The sequence below is a fragment of the Protomyces lactucae-debilis genome (assembly GCF_002105105.1).
Source record: "Protomyces lactucae-debilis strain 12-1054 chromosome Unknown BCR37scaffold_15, whole genome shotgun sequence".
Lineage (NCBI taxonomy): Eukaryota > Fungi > Ascomycota > Taphrinomycetes > Taphrinales > Protomycetaceae > Protomyces > Protomyces lactucae-debilis.
Window position 1 is genome coordinate 143,741 of NW_024468007.1, and position 23,863 is coordinate 167,603.

General features: G+C 51.2%; 13 protein-coding genes across 13 annotated transcripts; 6 read left to right on the forward strand and 7 right to left on the reverse strand.

The window, feature by feature from the left end:
- Positions 1–76: 76 nt before the first annotated feature.
- BCR37DRAFT_91796 (acyltransferase-domain-containing protein) lies at positions 77–2,478 on the reverse strand. The gene has a single exon (XM_040872532.1). The coding sequence runs from the start codon at positions 2,273–2,275 to the stop codon at positions 167–169; it is 2,109 nt and encodes a 702-aa protein (XP_040723817.1). The 5' UTR covers positions 2,276–2,478; the 3' UTR covers positions 77–166.
- A 1-nt stretch (position 2,479) lies between these two features.
- Positions 2,480–3,671, forward strand: BCR37DRAFT_91937 (uncharacterized protein). The gene has a single exon (XM_040872535.1). The coding sequence runs from the start codon at positions 2,667–2,669 to the stop codon at positions 3,465–3,467; it is 801 nt and encodes a 266-aa protein (XP_040723818.1). The 5' UTR covers positions 2,480–2,666; the 3' UTR covers positions 3,468–3,671.
- On the forward strand, positions 3,672–4,808 carry BCR37DRAFT_92001 (uncharacterized protein). Its single transcript, XM_040872537.1, has 2 exons — positions 3,672–4,259; positions 4,301–4,808. Exons 1-2 carry the CDS (start codon positions 3,875–3,877, stop codon positions 4,621–4,623), a joined length of 708 nt encoding a protein of 235 aa, XP_040723819.1. The 5' UTR covers positions 3,672–3,874; the 3' UTR covers positions 4,624–4,808.
- Positions 4,809–4,993: 185 nt separating this feature from the next.
- BCR37DRAFT_388468 (uncharacterized protein) lies at positions 4,994–5,704 on the forward strand (the record flags this gene model as incomplete). Its single annotated transcript, XM_040870628.1, has 2 exons — positions 4,994–5,390; positions 5,436–5,704. The coding sequence occupies 2 exons, from the start codon at positions 4,994–4,996 to the stop codon at positions 5,702–5,704; spliced, it is 666 nt and encodes a 221-aa protein (XP_040723820.1).
- A 5,168-nt stretch (positions 5,705–10,872) lies between these two features.
- On the forward strand, positions 10,873–11,274 carry BCR37DRAFT_394173 (uncharacterized protein; the record flags this gene model as incomplete). Its single annotated transcript, XM_040871421.1, has 1 exon — positions 10,873–11,274. The coding sequence occupies one exon, from the start codon at positions 10,873–10,875 to the stop codon at positions 11,272–11,274; it is 402 nt and encodes a 133-aa protein (XP_040723821.1).
- Positions 11,275–11,379: 105 nt separating this feature from the next.
- BCR37DRAFT_394174 (uncharacterized protein) lies at positions 11,380–12,054 on the reverse strand (the record flags this gene model as incomplete). The annotated part of the gene is made up of 1 exon (XM_040871422.1): positions 11,380–12,054. The coding sequence occupies one exon, from the start codon at positions 12,052–12,054 to the stop codon at positions 11,380–11,382; it is 675 nt and encodes a 224-aa protein (XP_040723822.1).
- Positions 12,055–12,147: 93 nt separating this feature from the next.
- Positions 12,148–13,537, forward strand: BCR37DRAFT_381634 (flavin reductase like domain-containing protein). Its single transcript, XM_040869733.1, has one exon. The coding sequence runs from the start codon at positions 12,287–12,289 to the stop codon at positions 13,058–13,060; it is 774 nt and encodes a 257-aa protein (XP_040723823.1). The 5' UTR covers positions 12,148–12,286; the 3' UTR covers positions 13,061–13,537.
- BCR37DRAFT_91951 (uncharacterized protein) lies at positions 12,955–15,783 on the reverse strand. Its single transcript, XM_040872536.1, has one exon. The coding sequence runs from the start codon at positions 15,312–15,314 to the stop codon at positions 13,098–13,100; it is 2,217 nt and encodes a 738-aa protein (XP_040723824.1). The 5' UTR covers positions 15,315–15,783; the 3' UTR covers positions 12,955–13,097.
- A 366-nt stretch (positions 15,784–16,149) lies between these two features.
- On the reverse strand, positions 16,150–17,328 carry BCR37DRAFT_341256 (Aovps5; the record flags this gene model as incomplete). The annotated part of the gene is made up of 1 exon (XM_040867388.1): positions 16,150–17,328. A coding segment is annotated over one exon (1,179 nt), but the record flags the coding sequence as incomplete, so codon positions are not given.
- Positions 17,329–17,984: 656 nt separating this feature from the next.
- Positions 17,985–19,093, reverse strand: BCR37DRAFT_403262 (vacuolar protein sorting-associated protein 74; the record flags this gene model as incomplete). The annotated part of the gene is made up of 2 exons (XM_040871988.1): positions 17,985–18,776; positions 18,824–19,093. The coding sequence occupies 2 exons, from the start codon at positions 19,091–19,093 to the stop codon at positions 17,985–17,987; spliced, it is 1,062 nt and encodes a 353-aa protein (XP_040723826.1).
- Positions 19,094–19,417: 324 nt separating this feature from the next.
- BCR37DRAFT_388473 (uncharacterized protein) lies at positions 19,418–20,220 on the reverse strand (the record flags this gene model as incomplete). The annotated part of the gene is made up of 2 exons (XM_040870629.1): positions 19,418–19,928; positions 19,985–20,220. The coding sequence occupies 2 exons, from the start codon at positions 20,218–20,220 to the stop codon at positions 19,418–19,420; spliced, it is 747 nt and encodes a 248-aa protein (XP_040723827.1).
- A 1,093-nt stretch (positions 20,221–21,313) lies between these two features.
- Positions 21,314–22,693, forward strand: BCR37DRAFT_91890 (uncharacterized protein). The gene has a single exon (XM_040872534.1). It carries the CDS (start codon positions 21,473–21,475, stop codon positions 22,598–22,600), a length of 1,128 nt encoding a protein of 375 aa, XP_040723828.1. The 5' UTR covers positions 21,314–21,472; the 3' UTR covers positions 22,601–22,693.
- BCR37DRAFT_91806 (mitochondrial phosphate carrier protein) lies at positions 22,656–23,787 on the reverse strand. The gene is made up of 2 exons (XM_040872533.1): positions 23,723–23,787; positions 22,656–23,676 (listed from the first exon to the last, which is right to left on the reverse strand). The coding sequence occupies exons 1-2, from the start codon at positions 23,741–23,743 to the stop codon at positions 22,711–22,713; spliced, it is 987 nt and encodes a 328-aa protein (XP_040723829.1). The 5' UTR covers positions 23,744–23,787; the 3' UTR covers positions 22,656–22,710.
- Positions 23,788–23,863: the final 76 nt, after the last annotated feature.

Genomic DNA, 23,863 nt, shown 5'->3' on the forward strand with positions numbered 1-23,863 from the left:
TCAACTGCACTTTGAGTCTTAGCAATCTGACTGACAGCAAGGGCTAGTACGTCATCATCACGACGTCGAATCACGTCAAGTGGCGACCCGAGCTGGCGATTTTCAGATGAGGGTCTAATCTAGAAACACAATTCCTGCTACGCTCAAGAAATGACATATACTTAGTCTACAACTTGGCCTTGAGCGGTGCAGCAGCTGGTTTCAAATGCAACTCTACTCTCAGCCGCTCGACCAACCTCAGCAAGTCATTTGGAAGGTGCGTGTTGCGAACACCACTCCTACTTCCCTCTTTGCGACTGTATCCAATTTGTCGCACATGTTCAATCAACTTGCCCTCTGGTACAATCTTGCCCTTTTCATTGCGCGATGGCAGCCACTCTGGTGACAACTGAATGCGAAGATCCTTCTTCTTGGCACCCTTTACCATGGTAATGGCACCGAGGGAGTAGTAGTACTGCAATGCATTCTGCAGCGTCTCAGACGAAACTGCAGTGATGTACGACACATCACCTTGGTGAAAGAGTGTCTTACCAAGCAGCTGAACAGCCTTTTCATAGTCCTTGACGAGAACTGGCTCTGACAAGGGTGTCAGTGGTGTCAACGCCAGCAAACATACACCTGCAAACCAATAAGTCTCCACAAACGGCCACAACAGGAAACAGTAAAAGTCAAACATCTCCCGACCACGCATCCGTTCTTGGTCACTCAATTCTATCCAGCCTTCTCCGATGTTAATCACACCATCAGCAGAGAGTTGCGAGGTGGCTTGTTGCAGGTTCAGCTCAATCCCTTGTGTGTTCCAGATGAACTCGCCCTTCATGACGCGAGAGAGGAACAGTGTTTGGCGTTGCAAGTCATCCGCTGAGATGCGCTGATCGCTGGCCTTGCCACCTGCCTTGACTTTTGTATAGAGCGAAACGCAAATGACTGCTTCATTGATAAATAAGTGAATGATCTGATTCCTGAAATAGGAAATTTGGAACCGGTCAGCAGCGTAGTATGTATCTTCTAGCAAGTCTGTCCTGATACCCACGAGCTTGCCAAGCACGCTAATGGCCTTGTCGACAATCGTCTCATAATTGTCAATGGATGCCACACGACCTCCTTTGTGCCTGATGAGGTCTGATAGCTCCTGCACACGCTTGACCAAATTGGATTTGCTAATGCCAGGTCCACGCAACGTCAGCAAAACAGTTGCAATCAATGCAGTTGGCATCACGACACTAGCTTGATTGATGTCATGTAGAACACTGTACCCGAGACGCCTGAGAATTGGAGTTGAATTCTGTGCAAACATCTCGCGCTCTGTTGTAGCGGCTGGGTAGTCCTTTGGATCCATGAACCCCGTTTCACGGAGGTAGTCACGAATACTGAAGCCCTCGGCGAAGCGACAATCGATACGACCCATGCGCAATGCAAGAACGCGTCTGGCTTTGACAAATGAGGAAAGTGATTCCTTGGTTTTAGGCCGGCCGAGGAGTTCATTGGCGTAGGTCTCCGTCTCGAGCACATTGTCGTACTGCACACTCACAGGCACGACGATGGCGTCCTTATCAAGTCGTAAGAGAGACTCACAGAGTTCTTTGAGCATGCCGTACTTGGGCGGCAGCATCTTGCCGGTACGAGAACGTCCTCCCTCAATGAAGCACTCGAAGTTCTGGCCACGCTCCATCAGTGTGTCAATGTAACTCGTCATGAGTGTTGCATACATTGGATTTACCGCTTCACTCGGTGTTTCTCTCGCAATCCAAAAGGCACCACAGTTCTGAAGAAACTTGCCGACGAGTGGGAAGTTGAGGTTCTCACCGGCGACGATACTTGGCAGACTCAATCCGAGTTGAAACAAGATGATGTGAAGAGAGACGTAGTCGACATGACTGCGATGACAAGGAAGAAAGAGGATACTTTGCTTCTTCAATGCTGCCACGCGGGCCGTTTCTCGAAGCCGTCTGATCTCAGTTCGATCGACCCAGACACCCTGATCGTAGATGGTGTGCATCATACTGCCGACCGACCACGCAGCGAACCGAATGAGGCGAATGTACTCTTGACGAGCAACAAAATACTCTGCCTGCTTCCTTGCTGCCTTCTTGACTTCTGCTTTACTCTTCTTTTGACGAGCAGCAACGACCTCGATACGTTGCCGTGTCAATGGATTCGCCATGATTTGATCAATGACTTCGGCTACATGACCACGATAGAAGATTTTGCTGCCAATGTAGGAATCGTATCGGTTTCGATTGTCTCCCCGAAGGAGCTGTGAATCGCTGCTCATGGTGTGTTGGGCCTTGGTGCAATGTCTTTTGTAAAGTGGTAGGCGACGGACGAAGTGTTGATATAGCTACAGGACAGTAGTACAAAGCTCGAGGGCGGCTCAGTCGATAAGAAGCGTCAGATTTACAGTTGGATTTTTCTGTCGCGTTTGCTGGCCGCGGTTCCCCTGTCCCCGCCATTGAGAGAGGGCCAGTCAGTGGTGGGGGAAGAGCAGCGAGGTTGGGGAGGCCTGGGCCAGCAGCAGCAGTCATATATTGCAGTGCACAATACACCACGGCAAAATGTACCGACTCACCGATTGCTGTCTAGTCTACGTGAAGCGGTACTTCTCCTCACTGCCAATCGTCTCACTAGTCCGTGACGGACACTGGCGATGGCTGTGACTGCTTCTGATGAGCTCGGTTCCGAGGCGTGTGCTCCGATGGGGAAGTTGCAAGCGAGATCTCGAGATTGGCAGAGATGACAGCAGCAAAAGAAGCTTATGTACACAAGATGTACAGCTACTTATCTACTCAACTGCCTCAGTCATCATGGACACTCGGGACACGCATGCATTCAGTGCAGACCACAGCTCAGGTGGACTTGCTAGACTGCTCGGCCAACAGCCATCTTCCGCCGCAGACCAGGATGCCAGCACAGTGCCAGGCCTTGCTGCATCAGAGTCACGCGAACAGCACCTGGACGCGTCTTCATCTGCAGACTTCAACCAGGAGGCATTTTCAGACGTAGAGATGACTTCAGATAATCTCACTGCCCCTGAACAGTCGCACAAAGGGACCGCACCAGAGCGCCCACCGACACGCAGCCGCACCAATACCTTGACGCGCGTCACGCTCGATACTGACAGCTCTGTCCAACAAGCAAGGTCTGCCGCGCCCTCTCCGCCTCCGCAGCGATCGCATCAAACAGACGGCAAGGGCAGGCCTAAACGGCCCGCCGCTCTAGATCTCACAAGCGCAGCAATCTCTCCTCCAGGCGCACCAAAGTTGAATGATGTTTCGACGCCGCTTCCATGGGGCGAGGCGCTGCCTACGCCGCGTATCGTTGAACACAGTCAGGCTTCGTTCAATCGGTCAATTCCGGGATCGCGTATCCCGTCTGGCATGGCCAGAACACCTGTGGGCTCGCCCCTCTCTGTCGGGCTCGTTCAAGCATACGACGATCAAGATCCTCGTTTCGCTCGTCGATCATGAACAGACGGCTCTTTGCGACGGCAGCGATGCTTCGGATGTCTCAGGATAGGCACATCTTCCGACGCAACATCACTGCCTACGACCAGCTCATTTCGGCTAGCTGGACCCCCGCAGCTAACAGGGAGAATATGTTCGTCCAGTTCTGTTTGCCTGCATACAAACATTTGGCTTTTGCAGTCTCCTGGCACACTTCTACAGCCTTCTACGGCATCGTGCAGCCACAGTGGTATCCGAGCTCGTGCACCAATCCCACTGCAGATATCGGCCGGACTGACAGGCTGTAGCAACTCTGCACAGTAGGCACTGCCAAGCAACCACTTGGCCCACTTAACAATCAAAGCCTCCCTCTGTCAGCTCACAATGGCTAGTTCCATCTTTCGCGGCTACCCAGTATCTCTGCACAAAGCATGTACCCCGCCGTCTTCTACGCTATATGTCACTTTGCATCAGCGCTTCAAGTGACCAAGCCCAATAGCAAGTCTGCCGTCATTCAGAACCAACCCTTCATCTTCAACTGGCAGACGAGTGCTTCCGATGATTACAAGTACTTTGTTGTGAGGTGGCGGACAGCTGAAGGCACAGACACGCATCAACTTGACCTTCTTCTACGAACAAAAGGCAACCCCAACGGCCTTGGTATCAGCATGCACAGCTCATTCCCGGAGGCTGATCAGAACTACCAATTCCTCATCCATTCTCAAGGCAACAATGAAAGTGAATCAGTCCTGGTCGCCGCTTCGCAGCCCTTTCGTGTTGTTCGCGACGAAAAAGCAGCACACTTGTTTACTGGATGTAAGTTGCTTTGACATGCTTCACGCTTGTACTGACAGCAGTGACTTCTAGCGAGATAGCGGCTTTTGTGCCGCCTGATGTGGAGTTAGAGGATGACATGAACGAGAACCCAGCTTTAGTGGCATGGGCAACAACAGCCTCCAGGGTATTTGATGAGGCACAGGATGAAGACGTGCTACCGCCAAGCAGCACGAACTCATCGCCATCGCCAACACACACAGTGCGGCTTGTCGCCCATCCTCTCAGACTCGGCAAGGTTCTGCTTGGCACGTCAAGTCAGGGGTCTGTGACCTGCTCAATCAGCAGCGGACTCGCTTTGTCCGCTTTGCTGCTTCAAGCAACACTCTTTTTCTATCAGGTTTAGCGACGCGTTTCTTTCGTCTTACACGAATACAATGCTTCTTCTTTTTCATCATCAGCGCGATAGCGCGAATGAGTGGCAGTGCAGTTGAGTCGTAACAAATTTGCGACCCGAAGTCACCCAACCTCCACGCGAGCTGTGGAATTCAGGAGAACTCGCCTTCAAGCCAGGCTGAATACACGCCTTGCCCATGCAAAATGTCGCACCACGTTTGATCCGGACCCCTTTCTCGCTGATCGTAGTGTGCGAGGTCTTTTTTTAGCTCACACTCTGATCTCCCCGTCAAATCAGTGCGAACCACGCTGCCATCCTTTGGCTATAAAGAGGTCCGTGGCCAAGATGCAAGCACTCAATCCTCAAGTCAACAACAATCATGCTCGTCTCTATCCTCCCCCTCTCCCTCACTGCAATCCTATCTGTCTCGGCTCTCACCATCGAGGAACCCAACGCCAAATCCAAGATTTCCAAGGACAGCGAGTTCACTTTCCAGTGGACCAAGGAAGGCAGCGAAGACTTCAAGACCTTTGTGGTCAACTACAAAGCCAAGAATAGCAACGAAATCTTGGGAACCATGACGCCGGTCAATTTGGACGGCAACCCGCAGAAACAGGGTATCTCATTGAGCGGTTCAGTCTTCAATGCCTTCAACTTCAAGGACTACATTATCGTTGCTCAAGCCAACAACTCCGCTGGCAAACTCGTCGATGTGGCCGAGTCTAGCCTCTTCCGCGTCTTCAACACAAAAGCAGAAGCCGCTACCTTCACTGGATGTACGTACTCCTGACACCTGTTGCCGCGGGAAGTCTAACAAGCAGTGACCCCAGATGAGATCAAGAAGAACACCCCATCCACCTCAGCTACCACATCGCCCTCTGCAATCAGCACTACTGATGTTGATTCGTCTGAGCCAACCGGCACGTCTACCGCCCTTTCAGGTTCCACCACCCGTGGTCTCAACAGTCTTCGCTCACCCACCCCATCGAGCTTGTCCTCGACCATTACCAGCAAGTCTGCAGCTTCTATCGTCCAAGCTGGCACTGCACTCCTGGCCGGCTCCTTGCTCCTTGCAGCCTCTCTCATCTAATCTCAAAGACTCATCTTTCAGCATCCGCTGCATGTCGGCAAATATCACAGTTATAATTTTACTCGTAGATTGGCTAGTTCTGAATTGCTTCCTGCTCAACAATGCTTGACTGGTCTACTGTACTGGCCTATTGTACTTTCTGCATAGCCTCTGTCTGCGTAATCTTTACTACCAGACTTGCAAGAGTGCAGTTCGTGTCCACAGAACTCAAGACCCGTTGTCTCTAACACAATATGAATATAGAAGCCTACTAGACACTACTCTGTCCAGCTACATCAATCATGCTAGCTGTGTCACGCCCACGAGTCGACTCGGCTGACACATCTGCCGAGCATGAAGCTTTTCCACAACCAATTGCTGCAGATGTTGCCAGCATGAGATGACTTGAATTGTAATAACGATAGGCTCTTTGACGACGAAGCTTCAGCTCTCAGCCAGAGTAAAGCGATAGATGGAAGACTTTTTTTCACCTTTCGGCACTCTTTGGCTCGAGGCCAAATCTGCGGGCAGATCTAGTCGAGGCGTGTCATCTTCAAGGCTTGAGACATGGTATTCATACTTCCAAGGGTCGTGGCTTTCCAGCTTCCGCATCGCCTCGCTTCTGACCGATGATTTAATCTATTAGGGGCTCACGCAGCTTCTGTCAGCTCTCTGTCTCTGTTAACAACCAGAGGTAGCTAGTGCTAGCGTGAAATCCACAGCATGCGCGATCACAATCGTGGCAGTGCTTTCGTCTACATTCAGCCTGCTGCAGTAGCTTTCTCGTGGGCATACAATCATGCAAGCTTCATTTTATTTTGTGACCATGTGGCCAGGGGTACTGTGTTCGCCTTCCCTCGTTGATCACGGGGACGCTGTGTCTACATTTCGACTACATTGTCGAAGCTCTGACATCACGCTTCTTGCTGAGAGTCTGTAGCCTGTAGGCTGAAATCTACGTCATCAACCATGTGAGTTATTCTCTGTGCAGCTACCGATTCTTCTGAAGACAAACTACACGCCTGTCATTGATCAGACAAGATATGTCACACACGTGCTGCCTCGTCTTGGCCACATCAGAGCACATGAATATCCCTTGTGTTGAGAAGCATGGCTTGTCAGATACTACAGTCGCAGGCTACGAAGTATGCAGTGCTGTTGTAGCTCTTGTGTATGCTCTGCATCTGCAGCTGCACAATGGAAATTGAGGTCCATCTGCCGCACGAGAATATTAGCGCCAGGTAAACAGGCACCATAATCATTCGCAGGTGGGTCGATCAGAAACGCATCCTTGAGCTGGTAGTATGATGGCCGAGATGATCCTCCTAGGCCGCTTCATGTGCAAGCAGAGTTCTTAGAAAGTCAGCGTGAGATGCTAGCCCTGTACCCAAAAGAAACACTCAAGAGCTCATGAGAGTGCACCAAATTAGTGGCAACTCCTGCATGAAGTGACCATCTGGCAATAACCAATTCCGTGATGAACAGAAGGTGGCAGCAACGATCGATGTGTCTGCATGTGAAGAGCCTGGCATCCGCCCCCAGCCGTCGCTGCAGCCGCCAAGTCTTTCTCAACTATCCTCTATTGCAATTGAATCGCAGCACGCTGGCACAATACGGTGACGAATGCTGGCGATAACCAGTGTTGATCTTTCTCCAAGTCGCGGACCTGCGCCCTCCTCCTCCAAAGTGCGACTCAAAGAGGAGCTTTGCTGATTCAGAGATGTGCTCGCGCGATGCATATGCACCAGGACAGAACACACCACTACGGGAGCCTCCGATTGCAAGCTGCGAAGCTGCCTTTGCAATGCGTATTGCTGAACTGATTTACAGCATCACTAGAGTTCAAGCAGATCCTTGCATACACATTTTGGACACAACGGATTCTTCAGCCTGGGATATTCTCTTCCGTGACTCGCGGCGCCTATTGACGAACCCTTATACATGTATATGGGAAGTCGAGATGGTTATGCAGCGAGTGATTAAAACTGTACCGATTCCGTCTTCCCAATCCTGGCCTCCTGTCTTCGGCTCTGGATTTTGTGAAGTGACATCAACCATAAAGCGAATTCTCAAAGTCGACAGGGTGCTCCAGCGACGGTCATGGTACCCCAAGCTTACGTACACGGACGATCGCAAAAGTCCAGATTACATCTTGACAGATCACTGATGGGATGCGGAAGCCGTCGACCCCGAACTTGTTTGCGGCGGCCTATGCGATGCAGAAGTTCAGAATGTTTTGACCCACGAGAAAGTTAATATACAGCCTGATTGTTTTCCTTCTCCTGGCTCGAGCAATTGCACCATCAAATATCAACGTGGTAACGTACCACAGTCAAACTACGCCATGTTCTGCTGCAAAGGAGACCACAGTGCTCTGATCATGGAGCGGGGTGAGCTCTTAAATTCGGCTGATCCATACAGTAAATTTCTAACTTGGCGATGCTTACCAAGATGTGTGCAAGAAGTTTGAAATTCCCGACTCAATAGCAGACATGATCGCAAAAAAAGCTGGTCCGAGTATACAGCAGGGGTGGCAGTGGTCTCAAACGGACTTCATGTAGATCTAACTCGAAATACGGAGATTGTGCTGTTGCAGACGATGAAGTCTCATGATTCGAGCAATTGCACCATCAAATATTACCGTGAGGACGTATCACAGTCAAATTACTCCATGGTTTGCTGCAAAGGAGACCACAGCGTTCTGATCACGGAGCGGGGTGAGCTCTCATATTCGAATGATCCACACGGTAAATCTCTTGAAAAAAGAGGCGATGCTTACTAAGATGTGAGCAAAAAGTTTAAAGTCTCTGACCCGATAGCAGACATGACCGTGGAGAGATCCTATTAGAGTCACAGCTAGAGAAGCTGTCCCAAATGGGCTTTATGTAACTCAAAACGGAGAAACTGTGATGTTGCAAATAATGGAGCAATACTGCTATCGCAAGCTTGTCGTTGAGCATGTCGGCTTCCACAACTGGGAGGCTTACAAGGAGGTATGCAAGTCAAAAAAAGTGAAAAATACCTTGTGAGTCGATAGTTTGAGTTAGAGTGAGCCTTCAAAGACATTCGTGACGTCCTGACGTCGCTTATGCATGCTTCGAACTCATCGTAGCCGGCAGTGTGTATGAGCAATAAATCAGAACTACGAAGAACGAGATGATTGACAAATGGAAACGTGAAGTGTGTGCTACGCTTATAAAACTTGACATGGCTCAGCATTTGAAAGTACGCGGCAGAGCCTCATAACCTTGGCGGATGGCACTCAAAGAAGTGTTCCCTCGAGATCGTTATGAGCGCTGCACGCTTACGAGGAAACTTGAAGTCCTTCATCCGTCAGTTTCAAGACCCAATGAGATAGTTGATGAACTTATCATTGTCTGCTCGCAGCTCCAACACGACCCTCATTATCCTGGCCCTGGGATCTGCCAGGAAGCGGTAATGCGTCAATAAAGCAATCCAATGCGGCATCATGTGTGGCCCACGGTACAACGTGACACCGACAAGTGCAAGAAAGCCCCGATCATAGTTTGAGCATCAGCAAATGGTGCAACGTTAAAAATCAGTGGGGTCGAGCAGCTTGATTTGTTTGACGCTGTTTTGTATTCGGCGCGTTTCGTTGTCTGGTTGCAAAATCGGAAATCCGGACTGGCCTTGACAAGCAGGTCCAAGCCAACGGCTGCTGACCAGATTCGCTTTCGTAGTGAAAACAGCACTGTTCTCGACCTAAGTAGACTTCTTCAGCTCGAGCTCAGCTTTAGGCACACTATGTATGACATGGTCGCGCAGACGCACTGCACGATTCTGTTGAATGCTTGGAGCCGGGTCCACGACCAAGGAAGAATTGTGATCGGCCGTGCCTCAAGTTGTGCGGCGAAACTTGCGGAACGTAGTGCTCTGTACTCTTCAAGCAACCCGTGATGCTAGACTGCGGTCATGATCGAGACGGGCTAACCTGCTGGGAGTCGCAGAACATGTCACTAACACGCTGTCCGATTACAGTGAAGCACAGCATCGAAAGTTGTGGCCATGAGGTGATGCTGCCTTGCTTCAATCGCTCTGAAACGCTAGTCTACCGCCAGCTATCTGCGGAAATGTCTACCATGTGGCCATGACTGCAAGCGCCTTTGCAAGCAATGTCGCGTCGAAACGCCTACTGATCACATTTAACTCGCGGATGATGAGGAAGTCGTCAAACGCTTGTATGTGGACCCTGTAAGCAGATCTGTGGCCGAGCGTTCACAACATGCAGCCACTCTTGACAGAAAGTTTGTCACAGTTCAACGCCATGTTCTCCATACAACGCCAAGTGAGATGACATGGGCTGCATGATTGAGCATGCATCACAGTGCTCAAGCAATGTCTTTGATGCCACCGAGTCGATCGCAATGAGACAAATGTCAAGTACCTCAACAGAGCGTCTTTTTGAGCTTTGTTCCATGGACATAAGGAGTCAATCACCCGCACTCCGTTCTCTGAAACAGGTCAACCTCTGTTCCCCAATGAAGGGGAAGTAGGGTAATGCCCTCCCGAGCTGCCGAATTGGTCGGCGATGAGCGTGACGACGAGCGCCCTGCAAACACTCGCAACAGTATGTTCGTCACGCTATGTTCAATGGACGTAGAACGGGATGGACGTCTTGGCCATGTGGGCAACCGCGCTAATCTCGCGCGAGGAACTACAGCACAGCCGGCACTATCATAGATATCAGGGGTTGACATTTTGCTTTCGCTCTGGACAGAACAAGGATTGTACTAAAGCTTGATCTGCTAATCATTTACGGGCCATCATCAGCTTTGTACGTACTCGTAGCGACTGCGCGACACATGGAAACCTCTACGTGCCAGATTGTACGGAGAAGGGTATCCTCGTCGCATGCTGGCCTGGGCTGTTCAACATGCGTTCGATACCACACTGACACAGCCACTCGTACCTTCGCAGATGATTGTTTGTCAATTTGCTGCGTCGATCTCAAAATTCAGGGGCGTTTTCACGGTGGCTCTGCTGCAAATCATGACACGCGGCATGAGCAGGGAAAAAAAGGGAAGGACTGCGAGCCTGACGAAGCCTATAAGAAGCCGAGCTCAGCTCAGCACCTCTTCCTTCCCTCAACCATCTTTCTCCCCCTCTGTGGCACTTCGCTCACTCTCTCAAGGTTTTCAACCCTCAACACGAAAGGTCACTCCAGCAAGATGCAGTTCAAGCTCCTCCTCCCCGTCTTGGCTACTGCCTACGCAGTTGCGGCCCAGGTTCCTGCTAGTGCGTCGCCAACTCCTGCTAGCGAGGCACCAACGCCTGCTAGCGAAGCACCAACCTCGCTTCCTACCACACTTATGCCCATGGGCAATGAGGCGACGGCGACTCCAGCCGTCAACATCAAGGACATCAACAGTGTTGGCGACAGCACCACCACATCTGGTGGTGTTGGTCTCTCCTCGGTGGACGAGAGTCAGTCCACCGCAACACCTATGCCTACATCTGGATCAAATGTCCTCCCACTAAGCAAGAAAGGTGCTGCCAATCAACTCACAACTTCTGGCAGCCTGTCAGCTCTTGCTATCTTCATGGCCGCAGGTGTTGCACTCGCCTACTAGGAGTATTCTCTCAACCACTCATCCCACCACAAGTCATATTTCTCACACAACACAACGAATAGACTTTATAGCTAATTTGATCATTTCTGTTTCTTTCGTGCTATTCTATGCTGCTAAGACACTGTCAAGCATCTGGTCTGTCTCTTCCACGGGTATCTGCTGGCCCTCAGTATCTGACTGAAGCAGCTGGCACTCGTGACCGACACCAACCACTGTGACCCGAGGATTCAATGCCCGTACTCGACGAATGTACATGTCAAAGAAGCCACCCCCGTAGCCAACACGCCGTCCATCTTTCGAGAAGACGACACCCGGACATATAATCAGATCTGCAGATGCATGTTCGAAAATCTCTTCGCGATCGAGTGGTGGCTCCGGAATGCCATAGTTTGATCGTTCAAACGCACCAATTTCCTCAACCGATAGCAGCCGAAGCATCTGCATCACTTGTTTCCGGCGTGACCTGCCCGTCTCATCGAGTCCACCGAGTTTGAATGCTGGATTGTCGATAATTCTGGGGACAAAGACGTCCTTGCCATCGCTCAATAAAGCTTGCAAGATTGGTTTCGTGTCTAATTCGTGGTCCATGGAGATGAAGCAGCTGACACGTTGAGCTTCTTTCCATATACTTGGGCCACCGTTATGAGCGGCAAGCTGGCGTAGACGAGCGAGAATAGCTGCAGGCGCAGCTAGCTTCTTTTGCGGTGGAAGAGCATCCATGCGTGCAAGCGACTCTTTTCTTAGCAAGGCTTTCAGTTGTTTCGTTGTTTGTTTTCCCATGGTAGAAATAGTCCCAACCATCAGCTTCGCCACGCTCATTCGCCGTGCATAGGTGCTAGCCACAGGTAGTGTCAAACAACCCAGCTGCAGTCGTCGTAAAAGAGTCGAAGTCCGAGTTGGCAGGGCATCTGAAAGTCCTCTTAACTCGAACAGATCTTTCACATCTCTCATCTGCCAGACACTTAGAGTCGTCGAGGCGTGGTTCTTCCACTTCTGTTGCTTTAGCTGGTGGATGAGTTCATCATGTGTAGTTGTACGCTCAAGAAGTATCGCTCTTTGGCGGCGTGATGCTCCAACATCGCTTGCAAGACTACGAAGAAACGATCTTTTACACCCTGCACCAAGACAAACTACGAGTCTGTGCTATCATTGCTATAGAAACACAGCTCGCAGCTTTTCAACAACATTCAAGCGACAAGAAAAGTCGGCCTTGTGTCTAGAAACGAAGCACATCTTCAGTCGTGTACCCCAACCAATAGCTATTGTCACTGCAGCGCTTCCATCTGCTACAACGAGCACAGGAGGAGTTCATGAGTCAGCAAGAGCAATCACGTTATCTTCCCTCACATGCTTATCGCTCGAACCGGAGCCACTTGTTACATTCAATGTCAAGTTGCCAAGCAGAGCGCTCGACGTAATACGGGCAGCTGGCAAACTTGTGGTCAATCTTCTGCTGACCTATTCAACGGAGCATGTCGAATTGGCTCGAAAGTTCGCCAAGCCCATGCCAACATCTTTCGGCTCATTATCCTCTGAGGACGCAAGCAAGGTTATCTTTGACCCTGCTTTCTGGCATGTGCAGGATGAACAAAAAGGCGTGCCACAGTTACGACATGCAGGCGCTGCAAAGTTATACTGCACAGTCCAACAAGTCATGACCGTTGCAGATCATGCAATTGTCGTAGCGCGAGTCGATGTGACCAGAGATCTGACAGAAGAAGGTCTGCCAGCGCTGGTCTACAAAGGTCACCAATTCATGTGCACCAAGGAAACATCAAGCCACTAGAAGTTCAGCGTCTTTTGCTGTAGATAGATCAGCGAAGCTAATTAAGAACTCCAGCAGGAACAGTGCCTGTATACGTCTGCAAAAGATCCGCCTGCTGCTGCATCTCATGCAACGACTTGAGCAAATCAGCTTCAGCCTGCAGCCGCATGTCTCGCACCTGCTCTCGCTCCATGCGTCGATCTTGGTACTCCTTCAACAAGAGGTCCTCGTGCTCTGTTGCAAGTCTGTCAAGATCTTGTTGAATCTTGGTTCGCCGAAGAGAGAGCTTATCGGCCTTGGCACGCGTTTTGGCTGCATCCTGCTCAGCCGTTGCAAAACGACGCTCGTGTGCAGCTTTCGTCTCCTCAAAGGCATGCTTGGCAGCCTGCAACAAAGCAGCTTCATGCATTGCCTTGTCGTGCTCGGATTGCCATCGACGCGCCTGCTGCTCATGCTCAGAAACAAGCTGCTGGCGTTCCGCCTCCATCTCATCAATCGACTCTTGAATGCGTTTCACTTCATTTTGCAAAGAAAGCATTCGACCTTGCATGCGCATCTCCGTCTTGTCAGTGCCTGTTGTCCGCTGAGCCAAGTGATCCACTTCACGCTGGAGAAGCTGCAAACGCTTGGTATTCTCCTTTCGTGTACGCTTCAGAGCAGCTCGCTTCTCCTCCAGCTTGGCGGCAGCAATGGCAATAGAGTCCTCTAGTGTCGTGATGGGAGACAAGGGACCATTCGGATGAGCCGTGTTGTCGGTGGACAAGACAGGCTCTTCGGGAGTATTGCCTTGCCCAGTCGTGACAGTCGCTGCAATCGTTGCATTTTGTAGATTGGTGTTGATGGCAGGAAGCGAAGAATCGCCACGTAAACGACGAGGCTGGTGAGCATCGCGTGAGCTTGTACAGATTGCAAAGTGGTAACGACCGAGGTTTGGTTCAGTGAACTCAAGCGCAATGTCGTATTCTGTCTTGGGCGACAAGTTCTCAACAAACAGGGACCAGGTCGTTTCAGTATTGTCGGAGCTCGCGATGGGTTTTGCGTCCCATGGCAGGCCGTTGACTTGCATGGTGAGTTGCGGCGACTCTGTCGATCCAGTCGATACACAAAGAGAGACATACCAGGGCGTAATCTCTGCCACCCACGCACTGGGTGGGCCTACGTTCAGCGGTGGATCGCCCTGTCGTTTATTCATTGTATCAATACGCCAATTCAAAAATTGATCCCAGATAGAGGGTTGCCGTGCGTCCATCTTCAACTCGGCTGTGATGGCTTGTTGCTGCTGTTGCTGGTGCCGTTTCTTCTTGCTACCGCTTTCATCCCGTTTGGATGGCGGTACAGATGAAGCATGAGAAGACTGGATCCAATACTTGACAAGCCGAATCAACCCCAATGAAAAGACGTGGATCGCCACAGCCGACTTGACGCTGCCCATGACGGTATCAGAGAGCGTGTAGCTACTCGACAATTCTGGTGGATTCGCAACGAGTCCTCGCAAAGGCCTCAAGAGTTGTGAGCCGAAACGATGCCATGCAGACTGCAGCCAGCTGCTTTCCTCCATGTTCCAGTCTTGTAGCCGACCTAAATTGGCCAACTTGTTCAAGGCAACCCGCATCGAAGTTAATGCAGCTGCAAATGGGAAAGTGTAGCGCCACTTGGCGCCTGACATGCTGATGGCGATAATGACATGGGAGATATCGGTGATGGTGCTTCGCAGCGAGGGCAAAATGACAGCCGTAAACAATACGACGATGGCATCAACAAACAGAATCATGAACAGGGGCGGCGAGGCCAGACTAGATGACGCAGCCGAAACGTGTTCTTTGTAGGAGAACATGAGGTGAGTCACCATGACGAGGACATTTGGGAAATTGATGAGGATGAGGACGAGCGCAAGCGTGTCGGCCACCGGGTATGTGGGCAGAACGAATTCCTGATGCGAGGGATCTTTGAAGGATAGTTGCATCGTCTCCGCTTCGGGTACCTGTTCAGCATGCACCACATCACCGTTGCTTTTGACCTGCTGCTTCGCAACGAAGGGAACGTCCGCGTTGGCATAGTGCTTGTGGCAGCTGCAGAGGTTCATATGAGCCTCAACTGCTGGTGGATGAATGCCAAGCTGATCAATAGCAGATGCCTCTGTTGTAGTAGCACCATGTTTCTTGTGTGTATGCTGTCCAGAGCCGGCGCTTCCATTGCTGCTGCTGTTGCTGTTGGTATTTGCTAAGCGCTGCCTGGGTCGAGCCAAGTTCTGCTTCTTGACTGCATGCTGAGGCATAGGCCGCAGAAGCCAGCGAGGTTCAGGCCTAATGAGACTGTTGCCCAACCGATATAGAAGAATGACTTGCTCAGCAAGAGAGTATTGCGGGAAGCAAAAAGCTTAAGTGTGTCGCGTCGTTTTGCTGACAAGTGCGAATCGCGCAGTAGATGAATGTGGGAAGAAGCCTGTTTAGTACTCAGATGCCGTAGGACCAAAAGATGCAACGAGTTGCCCAGCGAGTCTCGCACTCGTGACCTCCGTGTTGCCACGAGGTCGCTTGGTTTCCTTTTCGATCAAACACGGAGCAGCGAGGCGTGTTGATTGCACCAGGCAAGAGGCCCTGTGTCCTGCGCAGTCGAGGATGAAGCAGTCTCTATCCGACCAAGAGAACGAGCACCGGGAGGTCACAGGATGGTGTGTGCAGGCGTGTTGCTTGTGTCGGTTACGCCTTCCCTTGTCAAATTTTCATCTCGGCGGCAGCGCACGAGGCAACAGGGGAAGAGACAAAGGGACCGATCTACGGATACTACTGCTGCTGCTCATCTGCAGTGTTGGGCCTGGCAAACGGATTGGCTTCTTCTGCTGGGATGGGCGCGACACTCGCTGGTGGCACAGACTGCTGTGCACTCATACTAGGCGTGCTCGGCGTAGGTGGGGCACTCGAAACACTTTGCTGCAGCACCTCAGTGCTGGCCTCGACAGGCTGGTCATTCTGACGCAGCTCACCTTCCATAGCAGGCGGTGGCGGCAAAGTGTTGTCAGACGCACCCGCGGTATTAGCTGATGCTGTCGCTTCCTCCACAGACGTCTCCGCAGTCTTGCTTCCTGAACGCGCCGCTTGGCCAGGTTCAAGATCCTCCTCGAGCTCCTGCATGAGCAAATCATGATAAAACTCCCAATGCTCAATCACCTCCTTCTGTGCCTCAACAGCGGATTCAAGGAACATCTCCAAGGATGTCTTGAAATCTTCCACTTTGTCCATCTCGAACCGTTGTAGCTCAGAACGCAGTAATCGTCCGACTTGCTCAAACGCCAGTTTGAGTGCATGCGCTTTCCGCTCCGCTTCAGTGTGCTCTGCATCCACTTGATTCAAACGATCTTGCTGCGTCTTGGCCTGTCGCTTTATTTTTTCACTCGTGCTTCGCCTTTTCGCTGCATCCGCATCCGCATCCTGCCAAGCAAACCAAGCCTTTTGACGACTCGACAAAGCTGTCTTGACAGACCCAATCAGGCGCTGGTATTCCTCAACTGTATGCCCCAAGGTCAATAAATCTTGCTGTGCCTGCCGTTCATGCAACTCTTGAATCTTGATTTGTAAATCCGACAAGGAACCAAGCGCATTCGAGAGAGAACGCGAGAGCTCCACTGTGCTGAGTGCTGATAACGCCGCGCCGAATTCTGAAGTCGTGTGTGCGAGATCGCGCCGCTGCTTGATGACGACGTCGACCGCTTTTGAGAGGTGCTTCAGTTGACTGTCGAGCAAATCGAATTGTGCCTTCTTCTGCTCAAAGAATTCATCAGACTCGATGAACTTGCCTGGCATGGAGAACGCACCACCCAAACCCAGAAAGCCGCGTGAGTGCTCTTGAGCTGTTCGTGGGTCAACAGGCCGGTGCTTGACATCATTCGCAAACGTCTCGCTCTCTAGAAACAGCTTGAAATCTGCTTCACCTCGGAGCACTGGATGCTTGCCAATCTTTTCTAGCATCCGTTCAAGCGCATACCGACGTGCTTCAACGAAATTCTCGGAAAATCTGCCCATGGCTTGCTTCTCTGGTGGTGGTGGAACAATGGCACCTGGACAGGATCGATTGAGCTGATCGTAGAGCCATAAAAAGTCACGAAACCGTCTCGTGACACTGCATTCTGGGGCTTTGAATGCTTTGGAGGTTGTTCTCGTAGAAACCTTGTAGACTGTGTGCGCTGAAGTCAGATCACCAATCTTGACCGGGTCACCCACCATAATGTTGAAAGTTGGATTGGCTGCTTGCTCCAATGGTATGCTAGGCGTTCGCTCTTGACTCGTCGACTGATTAGCAGGTCGCGTCGTGCGTGGTGTCCGCAAGATTGAATCTGACTGTGATGATGCCTCTGGCTGATTATCAGACGGCGACACGAGATCTTGTCGACTAGTTCCACCCAGTGGCCCCAATGGATCAGCATCCAATGCTAGATTCTCAAGTCTTGAGGAAACGGCTGCTGCGCGAATGGGCTTCCTTGACTTGCGAGTACTGCCCGTCATGATCTTGCGCTCTGGGCTCGCTGTCGATGATGCAGCACTCGTTGATGAAATGAGTGGTTTCCTGGTTGCGCTGCCTATACTCTGTACGTTCTCCTGCTTCTGATTCAACGATGTCTGCGATGCAGCAGCTGCTGTAGGTGAGGCCGCAGTTGGCTCATCGGTAGGATCTGCCAAGGCAGGGACAACATCTACCGGCACCGACGCTTCTTGCGCACCAAGGACGGGCGACAAGACAGGCATGGACCCTGCTGGCATATCTGCAAATGGATTGTCTTCCTCATAGGGCGAGGTGAAGCCTGACATGGATGGCCTGGGTGGACGCGGTTGGTTGTTGCTTGAGATGACGCGGAGAACCAAAAGTCGCGACGAGGCAGAAGGCAGAGACGGACAAGGTGAATATATATGGTCATGGGCAGCATATTAGCATAAATCGCAGGGGTTCAGCTCTACAGAATCGAGTCAAGCCGGGTATACACCTGCAGCACTGCAGCAATCACCTCAAACTGCAGCTCCTTGTTCCGGTTCGCTTCAATCTCCTCATTGATGAGCTGTGCCAAGTTTTGTCCAACGCCCGACGACCCGCTCGGCGGCACGGCAAAGGGGAACATGGAGAAGCCAGCAAGCAGCTCATCCACCCGATTGAATGCCCGTTCTCGCGCATCATTGTTCATCTTTTCCAGTGCATTTTCCAGGACATTGGCGGCATAGGCAGCGCAGACCATAGCAATCGTGCGGATATGGCGCACTGGCGCTGATTCTGGGAACCACTGGGTATCCTTGAGCACGAGCGTCTTGGCGGCAAGTGTATTGATGGTGCGGACGCGAATTTCATCCTTGGCAGAGTTGTCGACGACAGGATGCGTCGCCATATCGAAGAGTAAGAAGTTCTTCTTCTCTGTTCGCAGCAAGCCTTTGTCCACAAGACCCTTGGCGAGTCGCTCTCTGACCTGTTTGAGCTGATAGCCAATCTTCATGAGATTCCAAGTCTCGCCGCTCATCAAGTCAATCCATGTTCCTACACTCATCTTCTCAGACGCCTTCATCATTTTGAGTGCTTCATCCAGCAAGACTTCCCCAGTAGGCTTGTCGTCAACCACATCAATGGTGCGGTCTGCCAAGGGAAACCGTCTGCGTGAGGAATCAGACTGCATCTGGATCTTACCACGCAGAGCCAGCTCCATGACAATACAACCACGTAGTGTATAAGAGATATTGTCATTCCAAAAGGACAAGTAGCCCTGATTGTTAGCACACTGCAGCTTACGTTCCTTCACATGGAGCATACCTCACGATCCTTCAAGCCAAGCAACAAGACTTCCTCCATTAATGTGAGCTTGGGTTGCTTCTTGCGTTCTTCACCTTGCTCCATATCCTTTGGATCAAAGGCAATCTTATGATCTCCCTCTCGCTCATTTTGAGTAACAATGGGACCACCACGACCACCACTTGCTGCACCGGACGCGCCATTCTTGTTGATTGGTGTCGCTGACCGGGCCGGTGTCGCTGCTTCATCCGCTCCACCACCTCCGCCTCTTCGTCGCGTAACGCCAGACATACTTAATTTGGTTTTCGGTGTGAATTTCCTTGTCTATTGCCTGTCTTCTGTCGTCTTTGCTTCTAGCCTATAATGCAGTTGCCCTGATGAAGCCAGACTGTCCGCCTGCCTTTTTCTTGGGCGTGAAGCACTGCTGCCTGGCTCTTTCCTCTGATGGCTGCTGTGCTGGTTCTGTCTGTGGTCGTGGTGTCTCCTGCACTGCAGCCAAGTCGCCAGCACAAACCAGAGACAGGGGAGGGAAGACTCAACTGAAGCAGCAGCGACTGAAGGAAGGATAAAAGGATAAAGGATAAAAGAGCATACAGAGACAAGGACACAGGTCAATTACATCTCGCTTCGATGCACCGTCACAGCCTGTCCAGCAGGTGTGTTCTGTGCAGTCATCAAGGCAGGCAGCAGCTCACATGCTCCTTGCCCACAATCAACCATCTCCTGCTCACCCTCCATCGACGATACACGCTTCCTCCTCTCCATCTCCTTGAATCGCACAGAATGACTTCTTCCACGCACAGGCGTCATCCCCTCTTCCTGCGCTTCAAGCACACTCGCACGCACACCTTGTGTACCGCCAGCTTCATAAATCATAGTTGTCATTTGTGAATCTGCCGTTGAGAGGGTCGAGGCACTACTCTGTGCAGACCCACGTTTCCCAGCCGCTTTGAGTTTTGCCATGGCTCGTAGTTTTGCACGCGCTAGATCGATCGAGTTGCGTACAACGAGGTGTGGTTTGGGAGTGTCCACCGTATCTGAGTCTGTAGACGTGAGACGTTGCAAAGGTGCTGCGTCGAGCTCGCGGGGTGGTTGTGGTGAAGCGGGACTCTTGATGGAGACACGCCTACAGCAACGTCTTAGTACATGTTCTTGATGGCGATCGGGTGGAGAGAGACTCACCTGAGGAGCTTGCCAAGCTTGGTCTTGATGCCACTGCTGGACCGACTCAGCTCCGTAGAGTGGATCTCAGGTGCAGTAGCGCCAATACTAGTGTCGATAGCAAGGTGCCAGTCTGGCTGTTGCTGCTGCTGCGGTGTAATAGATCGAGGAGAGGAGCGATTGAGCGCTTGGTATGGGGAGGAGAGCAGTGTAGCTTCGTGCAAGTGACCAACGTGATTGAGGGTGTCTGTTGACATGTCTTGTTTGCTTGCTTTCGCTGCTGTGAAATGGCAAGAGAGTGTCTGGTAGAGAGCGACAAGAGAGGTGAGTAGCTGGATGTTGTCTGAGTAGAAGTGTATGGAGATGAATGTGCTGCTGGCAAAGGAACTCTGGACCGACGATACAGCTTGGAAAACTTGGCCTGTCCACAGTTGCACAAGCCAGACACTTAGACTCTTGCATAGCACCCAGAGCTTCTTACTGCTCTTATTCTGTCAAGTGCCATGAACTTGGAAAGGCACGGGGTCCAGCGGGAGCTCTTCCAGAGACCTATCGGCGTAGCATCCCGAGCAAGCCAGATCAAGCGATTTGGCTGATAATCCTTGCTGCAAGAGAATCGCGTCAACTTCTGTACTGCTGAGCAACTCAACCATATCGCACGCGTGCAAGCGTAACGCGCACGCTGGACAAGGTGGATGGAAGCGTCCATAATAGTGAGGCATACCGAGCAAAAATGGCAAGAATTGAGCTCTGTTGCATAGTTGTATGGATGTGCTAGATCTTGATGCGAACTCGGTGCTCATGCGTTGGGTGCCGGGGACGAAATGACAGATGCACCAGCCGATACATGGGTCAAATTGTAAATCTTCCGCAATATCCAGTAGATTAGAGAGGTTGCGTAGGTACGGGCAGTGATAGCTATTCAGCCATTCAGCTTTTCCTTGGTACTGACAATGCAACTGCAGTCCAGCGATGCCCCAAGCATCTAGCACTGCCAAAGGAGCAAAACTCGCCCAAGCTTTGTGGTCTTGTTTAATAGCTTTGAGCATTCCACGGAGAATCTTCATGAGTGTATTGTATTCCAACTTGACACAATCAGATATCAGCAGTGTTGTGAGTCTGCTATCGTATAACAATGGCTTGAGAATCGAACCCGTCACATGGGAGCATCCTCGCAAGTCAAGCACTTGAAGATGTCGCCACAGACGAATTTGCAAAGTTTCAAGAAGATATTTCGACTTGACTTTGGTATCCGTAAACCCTAGGCGAGTCGACTCGCTGTGTCTGACCAGGGCCAGAGAGGTTGCTCGAATCTCGGAGCTGACTTGAGAGAGACTAGCGATATCCCGAGCGTGGATCAAGTGACTGACAATAAGCGGATATAGAATAGAATTGGCCAAGACTTGAGCCATGGTCACATGAAGCCTGAAGCTAGGCAAGCATAGATGATTTGTGTCAGATGTAGATACTGGTCACTGCTGGACATCACCAAGCTTGAACTTGACGCCAATGTCTTCAGATGCATTTGCGGTGGACGTCCAAATCCTCGACGACCGAGACTTGGTCCACGACTACACGAACATGCCGTTCACGCCTGTTCATTCCCTGCTCGGGGGATCGCTTCTCTTTCTCGCTTCACAGCAGTATATGCTTCTATTTGACAAGACCTTTGGCTGTTCTTCGATCCTCGCACAAACAATACTCCATCCGGCTGCCGCAATCGAGGGACTTCAGGCACCTGCATTTGCAGGCATGTTGCTCGCTTCCTATCTCTACACCACTCAAGCTCGTTCGCTACTTCCTCCAGCCCTGTCACTTGTACCAGAGCAGAAGCTTGCCGGCGATCTAGGGAAACAAGCACTCGCAGGTCTCCTCGTCGGTCTCGGGACGCGTCTAGCAAACGGGTGTACCTCTGGTCACATGCTCAATGGCCTCGCAAAGCTTTCCGTACGGAGCTTTGTGGCAACGTGTTGTTTCTTTGGCAGCGCTGTTGCAACTGTTGCGCTGTTCAATACTGCGCCCGGTCCAGGTCGTGATCTCTTGCAAGGTTCTTTCTTCACGGCTGCACCGATCGCAGCGGATACCGTCACACGTCTCTTATATCTCGTTGGCTTTGCAATCAGCGTCAACGCTAGCTGCTTCTATCTACGCAAAATCCAACAACGTCGTGATTCAAGCAAGCCAGCATCGAGCACGTATCGCTTCATTGCTGCGTTCCTAGCAGGCGCTACATTTGCAACAGGTCTCTTGATGAGCGGTATGTCTATGCCTACCAAGACCTTGGGATTCTTGAACGTGCTTCAAGCTTGGCGTGGTGTGCCTGGTGCAGAGTTTGACCCGTCACTCCTGATGATTGTGTTGGGTGGGCTTCTACCCAACTTGATCATGACGCAGCTCTATACGAAATCTCAAAGACCACTCATGGCAACAGGCACGCAAGCACCAGCATCTGGCAAAGGACAGGTCACGAAGAGGTTGGTGGGAGGGTCACTCTTATTTGGCATTGGCTGGGGCATCTCTGGAATCTGTCCTGGCCCTGCCATTGTCAATTTGGTGTCAAGTTGGCCCCTGTCCACTGACTTTGTTACTTTCTTTGCGAGTCTTGTGGTAGGTTCCAAGGTAGCAGAATATGTGTAAAGACGACAGAAAATGAATGATAGGATCAGTTGATTGTGTTTCTATGACGGTAAACGTCCTTTCTTCTATGATGAAAATCCCTCAACTCAAAAGCACGCCTGCAAAATACTCTACTTGGCGAGTTCAATACCACCAGTAGCGCCAAACGCCTCCTTGAGAGATCCATAGATACCGAACTGGAAGGCAGTCAATGTACCGACCATGACAACACGAGGACCAACACCACCAAACAAACCGCCAATACCAGCCTGCTTTGCAAGCTGAACAAGGAGACTACTGGTCGATTGTCCAGGTGCCTTGGGTGTCTTGTTGACCTTGGAGAGCAATGTGTCGGCTGGCTGGGAGATGATGGCAGCGGCAATACCGGCAATCAAACCCGAAGTCAGAGTCAAACCTGTGATGGTGGAGGGAGACATGAGTTCCTTGGGTGTTCCATAAGACTTGAACAACACCTCACTAGCCTTCTCAAACACCACAAACTTGGCCATGGTGTATGGCACCTGCTTAAACAAGATTGGACCGAAACCAGCGTAAAAGGCACCGAGACCTTCTTCACGGAAGATACGACCAGCACCGCCAATCAAACCATTTGCAAATGTAGGCTGTGAGACGAGACGAATACGGGTAGCTTCGAGTGGGCAGAGTGCGATATCGGCGAAAAACTCTGCAACGGCAGATGCACCGAGGTAGACGGCCGTACGGTTCTGTGTAGCAGTCTCAACACCGACTTGGTCAATGATGGTCTTCTTGAAGAGTTCATATCCTCCAAACTTGAAGGCTCCCTGGAGGAAGTATCCAGCGGCAGTGGGACCGAAACCTGTGAGCAAAGCGCCTGCACCTTCTTTTGCAATGACAGTACGGAAACCAGAGACCATGCCCTTGTTGTAGATTTCAGGCTCGAGCTGGATACGGGTCTTGACGACATCAACAGGTGTCAATGCGCCGTGGGTGATGGAACAACAGAGTGCACCAGCAAGCGCGAATCGGGAGTAGAGGTCGATGCCTGTGGGTTTGCCTGTAGCGGCATTTGAGGCTTTTTGGAGGCCGGCCTTGGCGACGTCCACTTGTTCTTTGACCTGGGATGTTAGTGGATATCCCTTGGATGTACACAGAGAGTCGTACTGCTTCTACTGCTTTGGACATGATTGTGTTTGTGCAGAAATGGTCACTGCTCTTCCTTCTTGAACTTTTCCCTGCAAGTCCCGAGGAAGGCAACTCGCACGCGCAATCAGGGTCCGGAGAGCTCAGATGGAAATTGCCACA